This window comes from Athene cunicularia (assembly GCF_003259725.1).
Source record: "Athene cunicularia isolate RWA chromosome 8 unlocalized genomic scaffold, athCun1 chr8_part1, whole genome shotgun sequence".
Lineage (NCBI taxonomy): Eukaryota > Metazoa > Chordata > Aves > Strigiformes > Strigidae > Athene > Athene cunicularia.
Genome location: NW_020799109.1, coordinates 6,809,333 through 6,831,438, shown reverse-complemented (window position 1 = coordinate 6,831,438; position 22,106 = coordinate 6,809,333). Strand labels below are relative to the sequence as shown.

The 22,106-nt window shown below is 35.6% G+C and overlaps 1 protein-coding gene across 2 annotated transcripts in view; it reads right to left on the bottom strand.

Moving 5' to 3' along the window:
- TUT4 (terminal uridylyl transferase 4) overlaps positions 1-17,493 on the bottom strand; it is a 41,574-nt gene extending 24,081 nt beyond the window's left edge. For both annotated transcript variants that reach the window (XM_026853679.1, XM_026853677.1), the window contains exons 1-11: positions 16,818-17,493; positions 14,941-15,104; positions 11,347-11,463; positions 9,013-9,190; positions 5,796-5,884; positions 4,552-4,603; positions 3,646-3,715; positions 2,549-2,675; positions 1,417-1,536; positions 826-1,044; positions 506-680 (exon numbers count right to left, since the gene is read on the bottom strand). In XM_026853679.1, coding sequence (XP_026709480.1) covers positions 506-680; positions 826-1,044; positions 1,417-1,536; positions 2,549-2,675; positions 3,646-3,715; positions 4,552-4,603; positions 5,796-5,884; positions 9,013-9,190; positions 11,347-11,463; positions 14,941-15,104; positions 16,818-17,379 — 1,873 coding nt within the window. In that variant the 5' untranslated portion in view covers positions 17,380-17,493. The remainder of the gene's footprint in view (positions 1-505; positions 681-825; positions 1,045-1,416; positions 1,537-2,548; positions 2,676-3,645; positions 3,716-4,551; positions 4,604-5,795; positions 5,885-9,012; positions 9,191-11,346; positions 11,464-14,940; positions 15,105-16,817) is intronic.
- Positions 17,494-22,106: the final 4,613 nt, after the last annotated feature.

The following is a 22,106-nucleotide window of genomic DNA, read 5'->3' as shown; positions in this document are numbered from 1 at the left end:
GGGGGGGGGGGGGGGAGGGTGTTGTGTATGTGTTACTTGGATGCATTTGCTCCAATTCATTCTCATCAGAGCTAACCTCTCTGCTCACTCTGCATTACAGTCAGAGGAAACAAACTGATAGCTGGTAACACTCAAAATACATTGTGGGTTTTGGAAACGCAACTAGAGGTGCTAAAAATTCATAGTATCAGGATTATTAAAAAGGTATAAATAATGGCTTATAAAGAAAAGAAAGAATGAAACAGATAGAAGTAAGAACAGAATGGTGAGAATAGCGAGACAAATTTAGACTCCGTATTTCAAGAACCAGAATTGCAAAAAGCAGTACTGAACAGAAAATGTCTTTAAACTGGTTAAATAGCTGCCAGAATATACCAAAAAATATTACTTTCCAATTATTGATTTAATTTATTGTCCAGACTTCTTGTGTCAGACTTGTAAGTATTAGGTAACTAAAGGTGATAATGCAGGATGACTACAGACCTAGAAAATGGTATTATCCTACCTTCAATGGCTATTCGCCTTTTAGGCCAGTTTTTATTCTCTCTGGTTAAGAGTTCTTGTACCCGTATGCTGATGACATATTCCTCCAAAGCAAATTCCAGTGTGTAAAACTTCAACAGTTCTAACCACAGTTGCCCCAGTGAAACCTGGTGGGGTGTTTTGAATGCTAAAAGAGACTGAAACACATGGACAAGAATGCTCAACTGCAGTAAGAAATGAAAATTCCCCTTTTTCCCCTGGTTTTATCCAATATTGTTTAAAGATCAAAAATAGTGGTAAGAGATAGAATATGGTTTTCAATGAAATAAAGGCATAACTTACATTGCCCTGTTTCTCCTTTGCATTACTTTGGCTGTCCACTTCCGAGCTTGTTATCTTCTTGCCACCACCTTTCTGTTGTTCAACTTTAGTTTTACTTTCCGCTCCAACTGAGTTTTTTGCTGCACCATTTGTTGGTGGTTTGTACTCCCACCGTACAAACTCCTCTTCTACACCTTTCAGCTGGTGGTCATCAGGCCTCTTTGAATCAAATCCTTCAATCTAACAACAATTAAAGTAGCTCTGAAACAAGACTGTATATAATACATACAACCAAAAGTTTTCACCAAAAGTAACACTGACAAATGTGATATTTAACACCCTCAAGAATAATTGAAGTTAGAGAAATAAATACAGAGAATTAAAGAAGAAAATATTTGCCTTTTCTTCAAAATACAGCTTAACACAATTGCACAGGCTATAGTACCTGCCCTTTTTTAAAAGTCATCAGAATCATCAGGCATCAACTGTGTGAGGATTAAGTACCAATGCATTTTATTTACAGATTTCTTAGGCAATCATTATGACCTTGAAGAACACAAAAATAATGTCAACAATTTAACAATAAGGTTACTATATTACCAAATCACTTACCCAATTGCCCAAATAGGATGGTAAAATACGTGGTTTTCTTTGTTGAAGAAAAAATATCACCATTAAGGCAAAAGAATATGAGGGAATCCCACCTTCAGCCTGACAGTCAATGTGACAGAGCTGTAAGAGAATAAACCATTACTTTTCTGATGTAACACCAGCATTGTAATTTAAAATCTATTATAAAAGGGCAAATATTAAAGAAATGTGATATACACACTAAAGCAAAAGAGAAAATCCTTTATTTCTGCAGCTGCCATGTCATGTCACATACAGACAAAATGCAAATTATAGTAATTCATACAGTGCCTTAAATTATACTACTTTATTACATGTTCTCTTCAGTTTCATCTTTGTGACTGTGGGACACATTTATGTTCCTATTTAGAATTTCAGTCAAGTATCAGGTATTTTTACTGTGCAGCCTCTCATGTATGGAGATGGGGATCCCATGCATCTGGCTGTAATCTGATACTGATCTCTTCCACAGGATCTCAAGAGAGATGTAATAAATGTATTAAGACTTTGAACAGTTCTTTGTAGTTTCTACTGCTATTACTTATACGTTGCAGAACAGGAACTTTTGTAAAAACACCTTGCTAAATCAAGCAACAATAATAATATCGTGCAACTGATTTTTCAATAAAGCCAGGACACTAAGTCAAGTATGGCCTGCCAGCAATTTCAGAAATTTATTACAAGACAGTTTAAATGCTGGCTGTGAACACTGTAACTTGGTTCCTGTGATCATCATAGACATATGTAAAAAGTACAACAGGGTATGAAGGCAGACACTTCTTTGAGCAAGTTAACATCTTTCAATGTGACCTCAACAGCAGAAAGTTTGCAAGACCCGACTGCTCTATTGTGCTGGTTTTCAAGGACCAATTAACTAGTTTTAAGGAACCAGCATTACAGCTTGCTAACAGAATAGCGGAACCTTCCTATGTATTTACAGTTTCATACCAAAATCTTCAAAAATCTTCAGCCTCATCCTGGCCTGTTAAGGTGAGCTAGAGGCATGAAGTTCTTTTCTACAAACATATTTATTGTATATTATACATTACATTGCATGCAGTACTTAAAAGAGGAAATAAACATATTTAATTATCCTCAATATTTATAAACTTACTCTAGCCCAGTAGCGGAAAGCCAAAACCAATGGAATAAGGACAGGCTCCAGTTTACCAAGTGCAGCCAGCAGGTCAGTTGTAAGGCAAGCCACATCATTTCTAGCACTTACTTTACATGTCAAACCACTGCAATTACAAATGTAAAACAGATAAAAAAAGTCATCACCTTGTTTATACAGATAATGCTTGGGGCAGGGGGGAGGTGGGACATCACATCCACCATAATTAAAACACTCAGCAGTGTTTCCCTACATAAGAACCTGAACTTTTTAAAAACAAAAGCTACTGAATATAATCACATTTTCTTTACTATTAAATCATCAGTTGGATCTAGAATTTACAGAAGTTCATTACAGCTAAAAATACAAAACTTCATTAAGTATTTGCTCTAAGTTCTGCCATTACTTAATTATGCGATCTTACACAACTCAAATTCCATGTGTATCTTCACATACCAAATAACTAACTAACTAAAAACTCCAGGCCTGATGCATAATAAGAGTTGGTAAGTCCATAAAACAGTTTCTCTAAAAACTTTTGGTTTACTTCTCATAATAATTATTTATATTTTCTTTGTACTTACAAGGTATTTCCATAATCTACAGAGGAAAAGATACGCCCACCCTTGTTGCATTTACTTCCCCAGAGTTTCAATCACATGCCTTTAGCCAGTCAAAGCACCATGGCCATCATGCAGCAACCATGTTTCATTTTGGAGGCTGCTACTTCTTAGGAATTTATTGAAACTGTCAAATGATGTGTCCTTTCTGGCAATATGTATCTTATAAAATGTTTTTAAAGCCCTGGATTAAACTGCTGGCAGAAATTTTAAGTATCAACTGAAAATCATTCTGCTTTTCCCTATTTAACTAAAAGTGGAACAGGTATTTTCAGATTCCTACAACTAAAGAGCACAAAACCAAAGCTAAGCTTTCTTTCTAGATTGTATTTTCATGTATGAGCAATTCCCTTTTACCATGAATGTTAACTAAATGTTACAGTAATACTTCTTGTCAGTAATGCAGGCAATCAACTGCTATGAACAAGCATAGGAGAAATTGGTATCTCGTATAAAATCCTTTTCAACAACATGTACCTTTTAACATCTTTGCAAAAGACAACTGGAACTTTGGCATGGAAATCCGACTCCACATCTGAGTAGACAGCTAAGCAAGGAGGAAAAAAACCCACTATTTATTAAAGTCTTTTACAGTTTGCCCAACTGTGTCTGTATTAAATTTATACCACACTTTTACAGTCGAACTCGAATTAAGTCTTGTGTAGCTGACCAGTAAGCAATATTTTCTGATTACTTTTGATGCTCATCACCAGTGTCACACAGCCAGCAGGAAAAAGAAAAAAGAAGGAAAAAAAAAAAGAAAAAAGAAAAAAAAAGAAAACCCCTTGTCAGGAAACTGGGCTGCCATCTCTTCTAGAACCTTTTTGTCTTTACAATATTTGAAAGACACCAGGTTGAATCTCTGCAAATCATCAGGTTAGTTTGAGAACCATTTTATGGAGCTGATCTGTCAAAACTTCCTGAAGGATCAGAAGTCCAATGCTACTTGTGTCATTTGGTTCAAGATGTGTGGATTACAGGGTTTGACAACTTCCTGACACAACAAGGAGGCTGCAAGTTTTAGAAGTCTTGTAATAGTTCTCACTGATGTTCATATGCAAGTAGAAAGTGGCTTTTGGGTTTACTGCTTAGAATTTCTCCTACAAAGTTAATTACTTTTTGACCTGGTATCTAACACTATTACCATAAGTTCTGGCAATGTGAACTGTACTACCTGGGCTGCCACTCTCCTGCTGCAGGTTTTCATCTCTCACTTACACAAGAACTGGTATTCATAAAAAAATCACATTCATAAAAACACCTCAGATACTTTAGTTGAAAACTAATTCACTTTTTTCACTTTACAGACAAATGAAGCATAAAAATAACTGAACAGCAGTTGGCATGTTAATTAAATAGAAATGAGATGCAACCGAAACTCACCACTGTTCTTCAAGATATCAAGCACCTGTATCAGAACATCTGGTTGACTCATCTAAAACAAAATTAGGGCAGGTTACATTATTCAGCCTAACCTATTTTATTTTACACTTTGTTTAAAACTACTTAGGTTGCAAAACTAGTAACACTATGTTCTTTCACAAAAGTGCAATCGTGTCAGTATTAACGAAAGAGTTAATTGTATCTGTCTGCACCACTAAAAGCAAGTACTAGTAAATATATTAGCCAGCCTTCTTTCAGCCTACACTTTTCCTTAATACTTCTGTTCTAGTTACATATTAACAGACTGCATAAAGTTAAAACAAAATACTTGCCATGTATTCAAAAATTTCAATGTCAACATATGCCACCAGAAATGCACAACAGTAAAGAATTTCATGTCAGTACTTTCTCAAGGGTTTTTAAAGGTTATTATTTCTAAATGTTTTATTTCTCCCCAGAAATCAATTTAAGTGATGTTTCAAAGGTAAGTCATGAACAGTTTAAAGAAAAGCTAAAAGTTAGCACCACCTTTGAGCCTTTGTAGAAAAATGACATGGTACACTCCACATGCAATTGTTTGAATAAGGGCTCAATTCTCCTTCCTAACTGCAGTGTAATTCCAAAATGCTACGTGTAAGTATGTACCAAAACCAGGTATCTTGAATTCCACTGTTAACACATACAGTAAAAACCCACGTAAATTCAGTGGATGTGCCTCTTAAGCTGCTAATATCACATTCTAAATACGAACCAACAACTTCAATATTTAAAGGCATTTATACTGCTCTGCAGAAATTCTGTACCACAGTAAACTGTAAACTGGGATGTGACATCTGCTTGCAAGTGACTAAAACATAAAAGGAAAATTGTCACTTTTAGCCCCATCTTTGAAAGGAGGGGGAGGAAACAAAGGACTAGAAGATTTTACTGTCTGAATCATGACCACATAAAAGCGCACTTATCCAAAGCCAACTATTTTCATATTGCTTCAACTCTTACTCAAAATATTTTAAAAAGGCTCACATAAGATTGTCTGAAAATACAGATTTAAAGTTATCTCATAAGCAATGAAAACTTTATCCAGTTGATTCATATCACACCTGACACCAAATCAAGATTATATGCTTTGTGCTATTCTAACACCATATGCCCCAACAGGAGAGGAAAGCAATGGAGTAGAAATAAGTGTTGATGGCCTTGATATAAAAAACAGTCTTAGATAATACAAGGTAATACCCACACACCTTAGGGGGAAATTTGATGTCAATGTTAACATCACTGGTCTTAAAAGCAAATCTAGTTAAACAGGAGCCATACATCCTCAGTGAACAGTCTGGAAGAGAGAGAAACATAATTATTTAACAGCTAGTAAATAAATTATTATTTAATGGATAATGCATACCTTGCTTTAGATACTGTACTTCCAAGTGGTGCTCCCAGATTAAAAAATAAGTGAACCACTTCCTCACTCCTGTGAAGGCTAGTCATTTCCATAACACAGCATCACAGGAAAATGGGTAATTCAGTGTAATTACCAAATGTCCAAAATTTTTCAAGCCGTTTTAAAGTAGTTTGTAATGCAGCTTTAGTTTTGTTTATTCTTAAAATAAAATTAAATACAAAATAGTAGTAACTGTCACCATCTCAGAGCAGGATTTTGTTTAACAGCTTTTGTTAACTTGATCTCACTGCAGCAGTTAGCCAATTATAAAATTCTTTGTTGCTTCATACACTTTTGTCACAAAATTTTTATATGTGCTACAGTCTATTACATTAGCAAGTTCCTATGCACAATGCATTTCAAAACATGCAGATAAAACATAAATTAATTATAATTCAAGACACAAAGTACAGTATCCATTTAGTAAGTGGTTTTATAGTTAATACAGTTCCTTTCCTGCAGAGATGTACAACAGATCTAAACTAATTAGAAAGTAACTATTTGAATATAATGAAAAATGTCATTCCACTCCATAAACAATAATTTAACTCACTTCATGATATAATTTTTGTAGATTAAAACTTTCCTGTAATATATATGGCTCTGACATATTTGTCAGCTGAAAATTGAAACTATTCTCAATCCCTTCCAAATCCAACATTCTGGCTCAAGCAGGGTCACCTAGAGCAGGTTGTCCAGAACTGCGTCTAGTTGAGTTTTGAAAATCTCCAAGGATGGAGAATCCACAACCTCTTTAGGCAACCTGTGCCAGTGGTCAACCAGCCTCACAGTGAAGAGCGTTTTTTCTTTTATTTTTAATTAGTACTTTTATTTGTGTTCTAATCAAACTGTCTCAAACAGAACCACAACAAAATAATTCTTAAAAATTAAATCTTATACATACACAGCTTCAAACAATCCTTTCTCTATTTTCCACTACTTACAAACTATCCCTCTCAAAGGAAATTTCTGCATGGTTAAAATAATAATAATAATAATAATAAACATTGTCATTACTTCCAATGGCTTTTCATAGCAGTAAGAATTTTTGCATAGTTCTAATGAGAGCTCAAGAGAAAACCATGACAGAACATCACATCTTTTCTACACTGCACATGAATTAATTTTTTCCTGATTTACAAGTTAGGAAACACATTCACTAAAGCACAGTAGGCTTTGAAAAGGGGAATAACAATTTGTCATTTACTACTACAGACTCCCCCTCCACTACTACTACACCTCCACATCAGCTCATCAGTCCAAACAAGTCAGTCAGCCGAGTAACACTAACACAGTCATTTTCATGAGTATTTATGTAAAAGTAATTAATTTCCTTTCCTTTGTCTTATGCCAATACACTATCAGTAGAAAACTCAATAGCGTGTCAGAACAGAAGTTTGCACTAGGAGCCACATATGGCCGTATTATAGGGTAAACAGATTAGCAAACCTACACCCTAAAAAGCCCTGTTCTGTTCAACACCTTATGTTTAAGCATGTATTTACTATAGCTCCAAAAACTAAAGCTGATTACCCTGCAAACAACAAACAAAAACCTTTCTTACTACCGTATTTTCATAGAGCAAAGGGAAGGTATTTCTAAAATAAAAGAAAGTACAGAATATCAATCCAGTTTCAATAGACGAAATTAAAAGTTTGAAGGCTTATTTTCTGTCAATGAGATTAATACTATCTTCTATTCAGATTCACTGAAAAATAAACCATTGTTAACATAATGTCAACATTACTGTAGCTCCAAAAATCAGTTCTCCATTTCCCAAACTATAGGAGATGCTTGGAGATCACTGCAAAGAAGCAAATACTAGATTATTTTATTGTTATATTATTTGTATTATTTTATTTTCCAACAGTTGTATAAAGTGGATTTGAATGTTTATCGTGTCCAATTGGAATACTGTACTTCTGAAGGGGAAGGAGGAAGAAGACTACCATTCAACTTTTACCAGATAATTTTTACAAGCTTTATCAATACACTGAACTTTACTGATCCACTGAAGCAAAAAAAATGGGACTAAGCATTTAACCTACTCAGACTTTATTTTCTCTAAATTATTCTTATTTTTAATCAACACAAAGCACTCAAGAAAAATGCAGCTGAGGTATGATATTTATATGTGGTCAAGTAAATGTTAAGTAAATGTTGACCCATTTAAGACAATTTCAGAGACTTTGAGAAGCTATAGTTGATCTCAAAGGACACCTCTCCTCATTTTAGGATCCATTAACCATAAATATACATGAGAAGAAATCCCTGTTAAACAATAACCCTTGTTGATTTCAATGACTTGTTTTAATGAACAGTTACTGATTGTTATGTGCAGATATTTCAGATTACAATTAAGTACTGAAAATGTCTCATATACTTACCAAAATCACTCATAGCTGACATCTAGGTTTTTTTCTTAAAACTGGGCTCTAAAACCAAATTGCCTTATACAACTTTTATCTGCCCTGAAAGATGTTATAAACAACTGAAGGACTGGTAGGAAAAAAAAAAACATTTCAAACTCCTCATTTTTCCCTCCTGCTATATTTATATTAGTTTAATTAAGTGCACTTGGGGAAAAAAAATCCTCTACTTAACAGCCACAGATACTCAATAATGCTAAGTAAGGTATAGGTGGAAAGGTTCATAGGACTAGAGCCTGAGGGAGATCCTCAGTGGCTGAGGCTTTAAAAACAACCAGGAAAGAAGCATTTCATGCCCTGGAAATTTCCAATCTTCATCAGAAATCATCACTGTAAAGAGGACCAATAGCTTCAATAAACTCATACATGAAAGAAGCAAAAATAAGCACAACCATATTTTCTTCCTTTTGTAGGTTTGCTACCTCCTTGAAAATCAACTGCCAGTCTGTATTAAAATGCCGGTATTCATTAATATTGAATAATATAAAAATAATTTAACCCCAAATGCATTAATTCAGGTATCAAAGTCTGTGTAAAAACAAATGAAAAGAAAAATTTTCACCTAAAGAAAATGGAGAATACTATGAATACCTGGTAAAGGCTGCTGAATAATTTTCTCCATCTCGTTTACAATTTCTTGACGAATTCTGAAGTCATCATCTGATATGCCTTGTTCATTTGCTGCCTCAATGAGAGTAAAACTCAGAGCAGCCAACTGTGCAGAAGAGGGGGGTGGGAGGGCACGCAACTCATTTTCTTCTTGTTTTTCCTGAATAATTGTTGGATGATAAAAGTAAAAACTGATATTTTAAGAGAAAAAGGTTATCTCATACTATTGCATGATATCAGAATGTCCTGTTTGCTGTCTGAGTGCTATTTATATGGTGTCCTGACCAAACACTTTCAAAAGCAGGAACTCTCCCTGGCCTAACTGGCAAATATAATATAGTGTGGCTCACAGAAATGACAGTAGATGCTCAGTGTTTGGAAGAGAACATGTTGTTTCACAGCTGGCAACTGGGGAGGAAGTCTGCTGTGTTACATTCCTGAACCACATTTTCTGACAGTTTTGAAACAGAATTAATCCAAGGAAATGAAGAGCTGTAATTGTTCCTACATAATAAAAGTAACTGAGCTGAGAAAGTTTTTCTAGAGTCACACAGATTTTTTTTCAGACTGGATTGTACCTGAAGGAAAGATATCGGAGGCAGCAAAAGTATTTGTAGCTCCAAGAAATTTTGGTGAGTCCCACTGCTGTCTAAACAGCTGGTGCCAGAAAGTGCTATTTTTAGTGCATCAAATTGTAATCAATTTAATCCAACAGCAAGAAATATGTCAGATGCATCATTTGGGAGTAAGTACAACAATCACTTGTTTCACAAATTCATCGACTAAATTAAATATGACTGACAACAGAAATAAATTATAACCAGAAAAAAAATTATGCACTAAGAAAACACTGTCCAGTATTGAAGTGTTTGGTGAGTTCTAGGCTGCATCTCTCAACTCTTCTGCTCTTATTTGAACAAATTTAGCTTAAGAAAGAATATGCACATTTTTAAAGGGCTGTGGGTTTTTTAATGTCACTTCTTTAGGGTTCTTCTTGAGTGGGGAAGCCATGGCTGCTGCTAAGCTTATTTGGCAGTCATGTATCTCATAGTTAGAGCTGTAAATAGGTATATTTTATGAAGTAACATTTAGACAGTTACATACCACTTATCACTGTAATGTGGCACACAACATAAAGCTATCTGAAGACAAGTGTTAAAAACTGAAACTGCTGCCTGTCCTCTAGCATTTCCATTCAGTGGTACCTCATTCCTCAATTTTTATCTCCATGCCCAGATGAAAAGCATGGTATGAAGTGTTTCCCTATCAAACGTGGGACTGGTTTGTTGCTGTTTATTTTTTTTTCCGTGATGCAATTCAGTAGACAGCAAGTGAATCAGAATCCTTTTCAAATAACTGAACATAATATAAATATATTACTTTCTGAAATGTAATGGATTTACGGCATTCAGAGTTTTCCAGGTGATGGCTTGCATATATGATAGAATTAGATCACTAATTACAAAAAGAAGTATGGTAAGAAATACATGGAAACAGCAGTAATTGACTGGAGGGGGGATTGACTTGGGGGAACAGTTGTAGGAAGAGTAATTTTAACCTTCTGAATCACAAAACCCTACATACTAGAGAATTTGTAACTCTTCATAGCATTTACAAAACTGGGTTGGCAAGAAAATCTCTGCACCTTTTCCTGGATTTCATGTATGTAACATTTTGTTAAAGCAAAGCAAACAGTCACGGTATCTGATAAGGAAACTTTTTCTCTTTGAAAGCCTTAGAATTGTTTTCCATATTAAACACGTAAATCCAGGGAGATGATGTCAGGAACTGAATCCCTCCCTACTTTAACTCTTTATACAGTCTAGACATACTATCCACTCCACTTACCCATCACAGAAAGGACATAGACAAAAACTTCACATGAGACAAAAATGAAAAAAAACAAACAACATCCCCAATCCCACCTCCAGTCCCTCGTGATCTTCCTACCAATGATATTACTTGGCAGAAACAGAAAAACTAAATGTGTTTCTCAAAGTTACCTTTCATTCTGTTACTAAAAGTCTGATGAACTGCCCACTACTCGGAGACACTAATTCAGAAGCAATGACCAAAAATGTTCTTTTCTCTCTGCCTGGACAGATCATCAAGCCTTTCCTCTCAAACAGAAAAAAAATAACAGAAATTTGTGTATCTCTGCTCCACACACAAACTTTCACCTATATGAAGATGACCAAAGCAAACATCGCACATAAAAAAAAAATCTTTTAAAATAACCAAAAAAAACCAAAACAACAAAACACAGAAGGAAAAACAACAGAAAAAAAAAAAAGGTCAAAATTTTATTTAACTTACCATTATATTTTTCTTATGACGTTTTTCTTTAATATGCTTGTGAGCTCCCTGGATATTTTCAATGTGAACTAAGCAGAGCTTGCATAGATACTGACAGTTGGTGTATTCTGGGGAGCGCTGAGGAAAAACGGCCATAGATTAAAAGAAAACGTTTCTGCCAATAGTGTCTGAAAAACTCAAGTCTTTGAATAATATATTGTATTTAACAATTATGTAACACTTGTAATGTCAAGGTGCTTTGCAAACTCTAAGTAATCTTCAATAAACACAGTGGAAATGGATTTTTACCTGTATGACAAGTGGGCAAAGCGAGGAAAGGAAGTAAGATGACTTGAATATTACACTTCTCAGTAAATTTTAGTGAGGCAAGATTAAGACTGAAGAGTTTATGCCTCTTAATGCTGACCTAAAGGCCAGTAAGCCATTCCCTTGTCAGCTCAAGCTTTTAATAACTATAGATTTATTAAATCTCAGCATCTATCCTCCTTTCTCTGATGAGAAAATGGGAAGTATTCATCATATTATCTACCATACATGTCATGACAGATGGTGTTGTTGTTTGGCGAGCATATTCACAGCGTCCTGTGCAAGTACTACATTTTTTGTTCTATTAAAAAGGGTGTGGCTGGCCAACAAGGAGGAAGATCGCCAGTTTCTGACTATACTCTGGATAATGTGGGATCCTCTGAAAAGGGATAAGATTCTTCTATTTCAATGAATAATTTGGGATGCTCACAATTGGAGAAACACGCAAAACAAGCACCTTTTTGTACTGTCATGCTGGAAGAGATGGAGTACACAAATGAAGATCTGCCACGTGGGAGACCCCTGAGAGTCTGCAAGAAGCAGCCAAGCCTCAGAAGATGATTGGGGTGCAGGGGGGAGATCACTGTTTTCCTAGGGTCCAAGAGGGGATACTGTGGAGTTTATTCAACCAGGAAACCACACAGAACTACTAAACTAAAAGGCAGAAAGGACTACCTCTGAAAAGATGAAGGGTTGTTTGCAAATACTCTGTTTTAATTCTCATCCTGCAGTTGTATTTTCTTGCTCTAATAAAACACAGCTATAGAGATTGGAAACCTCTTGATACACTCACTGCGAAGACAACGGCCCCAACAAAAAGCCTTAGTTTTCCTCCAGACTACTTAGCATTTTTCCAGTAACTGCTATCGCTTATAACTGCAAGAGAAAAAACCCCACCTAACATTTTCAACCTAATTCTAATACATCTATATTTACTAAAACCGAAAGTATACTGAAAACACCAGATGTTTAAACAGTGACATAAAAATGAATGGAGAACACCATTTTAAGACACTAAGATGGACTATAGATCAGTTAAACAAATTTGACTTACTATACAGAAACCTAAATGACTGCTAAATTTGGGCAAGTTTTTCCACTTACTGAATCTAATTTTTTGCTTCGGGGTGGAAAAAAAAAAAAAAGTCTGATACCCTCCAACTTCAGGGTAAATATCACTTTAAATTAACATGGTCATTATGCTTTTATTAATAATTCTCTTAATCCTTCTTTCCTATGAGACAGGTACCTAGTAAGATGAAATCAAACACCCATTCAGAAAACAATTTATAGACAGTTACATTTGGCTAGCTTGGAAGACTCAAGTATTCAATATCTGATGACTGAAGTAGATCAAAAAAATATTTTACCATTCTTCCAAGACTGTATTCATAACAGCAATAATAATGTTTTTAAAAATTGGGTATTTCAATACTCATCTGCAGTATTATGTCAACAGCTGTTGCCAGAAAGGTTGACTCATGCAACGCCTTTTATTTTGCCTTTATTGTAAAGCCTTTTTTAATCATCTAGTTACACTTAACAACAATGAAAGGGGCAAGAACTCAAAGTAGCAAGGCAAAAAAACCTACAGACTAGTACTTGAGAAAGATAACTGCATCCAAACAAACCAGCTTTCATTAAATTTGTTCTTGGATATTCAGGGAGCTAACCCATCTCAGAGCCAGTTGTATTTTAAAGAACTCACAGAGAATGGGAAGGTTCCAGATCACTAGGAACGAGAAACCTGAGAATATCTTTAATAGGCTAAAGAGGATGAGCCAAGGAATTAGAGAGCAGTCAGAATTATCATCCAGAAAAATACTGTAATAAACTGTTATTAATAAACAAATAAAAACAGGTCATAGGTGACAAACTGATCTGTTATAAACAAATTTCTCGAAACCAATTTTAGGGTTGCTTTTTTAAGGATAAAATCATAGGGCTTGAATAAGCAGCAGCAGATGTTGTATCTTGAATTTTACAAAGTTTTTGTCACTTGTCATAGTATCAGCCTCAAAAGGAGACCATAAATACTATCTAAATAAAGAACAGTAAGGTGGGAGCAAAACTTCTCAGAAAACTGTCCTCAGAGCACACATACCTAGACTAGTTCCCCACCAGTCTAAAAGGGTGTCAAGTACTTTTCAACTGGGGTCCTTCTGGGGTCAGAAACATTCCTATTTTTGTTGAAGACAAGAAATGCAATAGAGAGTGTACTGACTACAAATGTGACAGACAACAAGTTGGGAGAAGTTACAGAAGATGTAAGATGACAAAAATTCAGCAATCACAATAAATTAGAGAAATGGAACAAACAAGCCGCAATTAAAAAGTATCAAAAGCAAAGTAATTTTCCTCCATAGGTATTATCAACTGCAAAAAATACAGGGTTAGGTACATTTGGTTGGGCTTTTCTTAGGAAAATGATATGGGAATTACTGCTGGTCAAGCTACAAGCCAACTCCTATTGCTGCTGAAAAAGCTAAACAGAAATGCTGTATTTCAGACAGATGAATAAATAGTTTTCCTCTTTATATGTAAGACCTTAGCTGAAATTTTATGTCCAATTTTGGATACCAGATACACGATGGATGCCTACAGAAAAGCAAAAAATGAACCAGTAACTAAAAAATCCTACGACTGAAGAACAAAGAGCAGAGTCTAAAGAAGGTAAGACTTCAGGAACGGTAATGATCTTCAAATGTGCAGAAAGTTGCTGAAAAGAAGTAATAAACTTATGTTTATTTTCCTAGGACAACATATGAGGGATTAAAATGCTGCAAGAGACGCTTATGTTAGACATTAAGACAAACTTCTGGGTTACCTATACTGACTTTGAAATTTGTTTCACTGGAGATAATATTAAGAACAGTTTAGACAAACATTTTAAAGGAGTCATGTTCAATACAGGTGACAGACTGGTGGAAGGCTAATATACTGAGGACAGCACAAAGTTCCTTTTGATCCAGGTAACCAGATTTCATAGAAAAATCTTAGGTCAATGGAACTGTAAACCTTTAGATCTGTAGAATTAAAGAATACTGTTCTACAAAGCTACATATGCCACAAAAGGAACGCTAAATTTTCAATCCGCATCATCTGCCACAATGAATGACTAGTCAACTACTAGGGATAATATCTTAGATCACTACAGTGATTCATTATAAAGAAGAAAGAAACAGAGGCAACAGGCTCTAGTAGAAATAACACCCAACCAGATACATGGTGATGATAATGAAAGAAGACACCCATTTTCTTTATTATCTGATAAGTAACTCAACCTACTTTTTCAAGTCGGGAGATATAATCTCTTTCCAGACGTTCTTCAGCTTGTTTCAATCCTAGTTGCTGTTCAGCTGTCAGATTAGATTCATCAATAACAGCAGTGTTTTCTAAATAATCAGCTTCCAAGGCATGTTCTTTAGTCGATTCAGAATTCTTTATTTTACCTAGAGAAAGAGATAACTGTTTTCTTCAGAGTAACTTAATGAGAGGAAAAGTGAAAGTTAGGGTACAGAGCAGTTAAGAGCATCCCACTAAGGAACTGGACACAAATTAGAGCTCCATTCCAGTTTTGGACAAAATCATCTTATATGTTAAAATCTTGCCAGTATGTTAATCAGTATTTTGGAGAGACTTCAGAGACTAGCCTGCTACTAAGAGTGCTATTAAAGGGGGAAAAAAATGGCAGATTCATTCCGTGTTTCATTCATAACTTCACAGTCTCTATTAAGTTTTTCCAAGGCAACAAAGGGGGTTTTTTTGTTATGCAGAACTGAGTACACAAGATCCCGATGCTCTACTACAACAAAAATAAGAAATATTAGGCTTACATTTTTTTTACACAACACATTTTGTTAATGAAAGAGTCACAGAACTGCCTTAAAGACATTCACCCAAATGATCTTACAGAGCCAGTCATCAGGCATTTCAACCTCATGATTTAGAAGGCTGCTGGAGTTACATCTGAACACACCGTGACACCTCGCCGCCCACGGCCAGCAACCACAGAGCTCTGGAACGCTGCTGCTCAGAAACATGCCGGTCAGTTCTGAAAGGCCAGTTCCTCCAGATGCCTATGAATTGTTCATAGCCCACTAATCTGCACAAACATCTACATCTTACATTATTCCAGTAGTTTTTACATCAGAAAAAGTGAGATTTATTTGGTTAGGGGTTTTTTGTTAAACTTTTTCTTTCCTTTCAAATAAGATCTGTGCCCCTAGACGAGCTAGGAATCAAAACAGAGCAAGTTTTCAAGTCCTGGTTTCTCAGTGACAGATGGTCCCTACAGTACATGATGGTGGTCTACAAAGAGCTGACTGATCACAGGATGCTGCCATTTCAACTTGTTTTTCCTGTTAAATTTTATTAAGATAGCTAAAAAAAACAAAGAAGCCCCTTAATATTTTCCTAGTGTTGCCATACAACTGCTGTAGCTGTTGCAGTAGTGGGAAATACTTCAAACAGAAGGTCTGCACTGACATACTGTCTTAAAACAGCATTTTTATTAAAAAAAAAAAATGCATTCCAAAAAATTGTGACAAATCCTGAACTAAGGAGTTAACCTGCAGTGAGACAAAGTCTGATCCACATATTTAATTCTGAAATTGAAAAATATGTATAAGAACTGAATACTCATAAGAGTAACCACTGATGGATGCTACATATTCCAGAGCTCCCTAAATCAAAGTCACCTGCCGAAACATATTTTAAACATTTTCAGTAATAAAAAGAGCACAACAACCACAGAAAAAAAAAAGGTAAATATTTCCTCCTCACCTACAAAAAAACCCTTTTATGGTAGATTTCATGCCCCCCAATCTTTCTGAAAAGCAGTAATTGCCACTTACAGAAATGACAGCTATAATATTAGGAAGGGTTCCCCCCCCCAAGACACTATACTCACAAACCCACACACACTATAAGTATCTTGCAAAGATGTTTAAGTCTTAGGCATGAGAAAAAAGTCCAGTTATTAACATAATCTCTTATTCTCTAAGTAATATGCTTGTATTAATAGTATCTTCTCTCTAAATGCAATCAGCAACTTACTATATGTGAAAAAAAGTATGCAAATAGAAACATTTCAAAGCCCATTTCAGATTGTTAACAATTTTACCAGAAGAAAATTTAATAAAGCAGTATTGAATAATACTCACTGAAGTCATCAGGCTTATGTTCCATTCTTCTTTGATCTGAAGCAGTCTTACCAGGGTCACCAGTCTGATCAACACTAGTCTTTAAAGTACGAACACCCAGAGGATTTTCCAACAGCAGTTTCACTTTTTGTGTAGCTGTTAAACTTTCTGTACTGACCCCATTCCCTGAAACAGGGGAGCCTGGAAAGTTTTCTGCCACTGGTTGAGCTTTTGTCTGTTTCAGGTTTTCCACTGCTGATGATAAATTAGAAAATTTTTTTGCTTTTCCGTGACTTCGATCCTGAACATTTGACCCCATATCTTTAGTTCCAGGAATACAACTATTTACTTTGCATGATTTATTTTCTCCTTGTTTTTCAGAACAAACATCATTTTGTTTACTTTTTTTGCTGCTATTCCCACTTGGAGAACTTCTCCCAACATCCTTCACAGATTTGTCATTTCTATTATGTTTATAATTTTGATTATTTGTAACTTTGATTGCTTTGCCCTCCTCACAGACAAGACGGACAGACTTCCTTGGGTCATGATTTCCATTCTTTGAGCTCTTGGCCTCTTCCATTATAGTGAAGACCTGCTTCTCCTGTCTCTTGAGACCACTTGAAGTGCAATTCTTCAGTAATTTGCAGTTGATTTTAAATCCACTGTGCAGGCAAGGATCGTAGCTGATTGTCTACTGAAGAAATAATGATAGACATTTTTAAACTAGAGGAAAAATATCAAAGCTCTGTGTAGACAACGCATTAAAATAAACCTCTCTAAAGAGAAGTGTAACTACAAATTATTTTAGGAAGCATGTTCCCCCCACAGGCATAAGTGAATTTTCATAATACATTCCATATTAAAGTAAAACTCATGAAAATTTTGATCATCTTGACTTCTATATAAAGAGGAGGGGATATGAAGAGACAGAAAATGGCAGAACATGGTAAAAAACACTCAGTGATAAACCTGCCAACAGCTTGCTTTTTTCTTTCCCTCCTATTTTTGGCTTTCTGAAAAAACCAAGAACCAAGATGTCTGCAACTACACTGGAAAAAAAAAAGAAAAAAATTCAACACATCTAAAAAATACCACTCAATAAACATACAGCTCAAATTAGCCACTACAGAAAACTAATTCAGTTTCCAGCAAGCAAACTCCATTTTATTAAATGATTTTTAAGAAGTATTTAAAAATACAGACCAAGATATTAATAATAAACTTGACCCTATCACCTGTATCCACAGATACTTAAGCAAATTTCTGACACATACGATTCTTATATAAATTAACTGCCACCCATTAAATAAGATTTTGCTTAGCCAAAAAACCCACCAATAGTAAATATTTTGTTTAGCTGCAGATTAACTTTATTTATCTAAACGTCAGTCCTTTAGGTGGTATGTCATCTGAGCTTTATGCTGGAGACAACCCAAAGACTGTTTTTCCAATAGATAGCTAAGCCTGAGTAAGTGGGTCTGTTTGTAAGGAATTACTCTCCCCAATATAGAAAAAGAAGAGGGAATACGTACAAGAGCTTTGATTTATTTTTTTAATAACCTCAAGATTGCAATTAAAAATTATTAGAATGAAGTATTAGACATAGAAGAAAATAAACTCTCTAAAACTATAGCAAGATATGGAGATCAGAGTTTTTCTCTCTTTCTGGTCCAGCTACATATTTGCTAAGTAAAAGCACAATCCATGGAAATTTCTGGGTTTTAGAGAACCCATCAAAATAAGTAGCTTATTTAGTGAAGGAATAATAGAAAAGTCAATTAATTACAGCTATTAGAAGTATTACACTGTACTTTTATACTTAAATAATAAGCAGAAGGAAGGATCAGATTAAAATGTCTGGCTAAAAAAACACTTTCTGAGTAATACCAGTATAAAGGACAGTAATTTTTTTTTCTAGGCTATATAATGTAGTTACTATCTCTCTCTTACTTTAAAGAGACACAAATCAGACAATACTTCAGGACACAAAGCACATACTAAAAATTATTATCTTGAGCTATAGACATAATTGAAAATATGTAGCTTTCAAAAATGAAAATCAAACAAACAAAACCCATAAGAATTTTCATGAAGTTAACATTAGCATCTCAGCCTGCAGTAAAATATAAAACCGGAAAAAGAAAAAAAAAAAATCATATTCCTAAATTCATTCCAATGGCTAAGTATTTTATCTCACAAATACATTTAGTTACTATTACAACTATTTTCTGATTACACCTGGCTCTTAATTCCAGACCAAAAGTCAAAGACCAAAAATCTAAAAGATTAAATAGCACTTGCCTTTGGATTGTAGTCAGTCTTTCCTACAGCAATTCTTACTAGCTCAGCAGCAGGAACTACCCACCTGTACCAGTGCTGCTCAAGCCTCGGGGTGGTAAGAAGAGCCCAGGGTCCCCTGAGGTTGGCTAAATTATTCTAGTCTCTGACCACCAGTATAAAGCACTGCTCTATAGGCTGGGGAGATGTTATAGCCACGTACAGGATATTGCTATCTTTAAACTGTACTCTACTGTGAATTTTATGTAACTAAAAGAGAAAGGAGAGTAGGATTTTTCAAATTATAAACTATCCCTTGGTTTAGATGCTCAACCTGAAGAGGGGGAAAAAACCCCAAACCTCACAAATATCAATTCCACTTTCATTTCTGGTTCATTTCTGATACCTACATGACCCTTCAACTCTGGACTGGAACACATCGAGGCCACACTTCCACGTCCACTGCAGAGCAGCATAGGTCAGCACCAACTCTGACAGGAGCAGTAACACCCCTTCTCCAACCCCAGCTACTTACTCCCACTCCTCAGGCTGCTTCCTCCCCTGTGCAGTTCTGCAGTGACCAAAACCAGAAAACCAATCCAGCTTAACATAAAGCTGGCACAAGGGAGGAGGAGGAGCAGGAGCTGGTAATAACAAACAACTAGTAGGGTGGAGACAACTTCTCTTGGCACCAGTTCCAGCTAAAAGCTACCATGAAACTCTGGCATTGGAGGAAAAGTGGGGCTTCATTTTGCTCTGATTTTTGTAAGTGCTCAATTGTTAGATTCATATTTTGCAAGAAGGTTAAAAAAAAAAAAAAATCCACTAAAGTTCTACTGTAGGCTCAAATGATTTGATCTCATCCATTCAATATAATACACATATATTCAAACAGAATATATAAGATTTAATCAAATGGATAAATGTGACGGGGGAAAAAAACAACTAAGGAAACGGCTAGTAAAAACTACAACCCACCTAATAAACTGAATACTGTGATAACATTACATATTAAGAGAGTGAGTGTAATCAAATGCAGGTAGTTATGGTTAAAAAGCAGATATATTCTTTATTCCTGAGAAATATGCATAAAGAGTCATGAAATTTTGTAAGACAAGAATCTTTTGTACAAAAATAAAAAAGATTAAGAATCTGAACTGCAAGTGCAGTAACAGTAGTGGTGTAATTGTGGGGGTTTTTTTTGCTTTTTTTCTTTTGCTCTTTAATACTGAAATGATACAGCAAACAAAAAATAATCCAAAGTGCTGTAACACACTCAATAGTAGCTACATTACCATCTCACAAAAAACTGCAAAATAAACCAAATAATTAAGATTAACATGAAAAACAAAAGAAAGAGATCACTACTAAACTCAAGGCAGTCTCTAAAAGATCATTCCTCCTCTGTCAGATATTGGCCATCTACATATGAGAGGGAAATGGGAGGAGGGAAAGGAGTGCCTCCGAAAACAATAACATGGTTGGAAACAAAACACTGGAGTGGAGTGAATCAGTGCTGAGGTGGCATCTTTCTAGAAACCTGGATGGCATGTCTTATTCACAAGCTCAGGCTCATACCAAATTGCCAGACCTTGAATCAAGGAAGAATTTTCTCCCAGGCAAGCTGGCAACAAAAACAGTTTTTCACCTGCGTCTGCAAAGTGGAATATGATTAACATGTTGAAATAATTTCAGCATATTTCATTTACTCAGTATCCTGGTGTTAGAGGGGACTCAGATTCCCCTGCTTTCTAAACGTACAGTGCCAGTTGCTCCTCTTAAATCTAGATCAACTCTTGGCTCTTGGTAGAAAAATAATCTGGCTGAAATACAACAGCTTGAGGTCAGACAAGATACCATCTGACCTCAAACTCTAGCAAATAATTAAGCCTATATGTACCTACAATAATCAAATTAAAAATGTTTAAAATCAGCTTTGATTTCACTATTGTAGAATTCATTTTAGGCTCACAAAATGAAGGAACGAGATTGTTTCACTTTCATTTCTGCCAGTTTCTTTTGTTTCCTCTTTCTCTCAGACCAGCGTTAGAAAATTCTGCATTTGAATTGCAAAAACTAAGGGTAATGTTTATTTCCAAACAGGGAAAAAAACCTTCCACTTTCAAGAAGATACTTCTACCCACTTGTCCTTCTACTCCTTCCTCTCAAACTGTTCAAGCATATTTAACTCCTTCAAAAGCATACATTTTGGGTCAGACTTCGCCATAATAGGGCCTCTTCAAAAATGAAGGCCAAGTTAAACTGTGAGATCTTGCATTCTGAGTTGCTCTTCTGCAAAGCCTTACTTTTTTAATCATTTCATTAGCAGCAGAACTGACTATACCTGGCTTCCTATACATTCATTTTGTGCTCCTCTGTCACGCTCTTGATTCACAGCCCATTGGGCAAGTAGAGGAGACATGTGTAGCTCAAGGAACATACACAACACTCCCTATGAGGAAACGTAACTTCCTCCTGCTTTCCTCTCAGTAGACATCCCTCCTGTACTGAGGCATGATTTTTCCAGAAAACATACAGAAATTCAACAATCTTTTGACATTACTTCAAAAATGTTCTAAAATTTGGTCCCAACTGGCTGAAATATCCAAAAGTAACGACAAGAGCATACGACTAAAAGGAAAGAGAACAGCGTCATAAACTTTGTTTCCTCCAGGAATATTAGGTTAAATACAACCAGAAAAAAGTACTACAAACATAACTTATCACCCTCTAACGCACTCCCGACCTGTATTTTATCTGAGACCTGCTTTTATCTGCCCCATTATGATTGTCCCTTAAGCTCAAATCTCCCCAGCCAGCCTTCCAACAGTAAGTGGGGTGATTAGCCTCAGTCCTCCCCCCACCTGATTACCAATACAGCCCAGAGGAACTTCCTCAACAAAAATAAAAGGAAAGTCAGCAAACAAAGGTTACAGCCACAGACAAGAACAAAAGGAAAGGCTGTCTTCTGCACTCTGCTCAGATTGCAGCACAGGTAATGTCTACAGACACTCCTAATGTGCTGGGGGG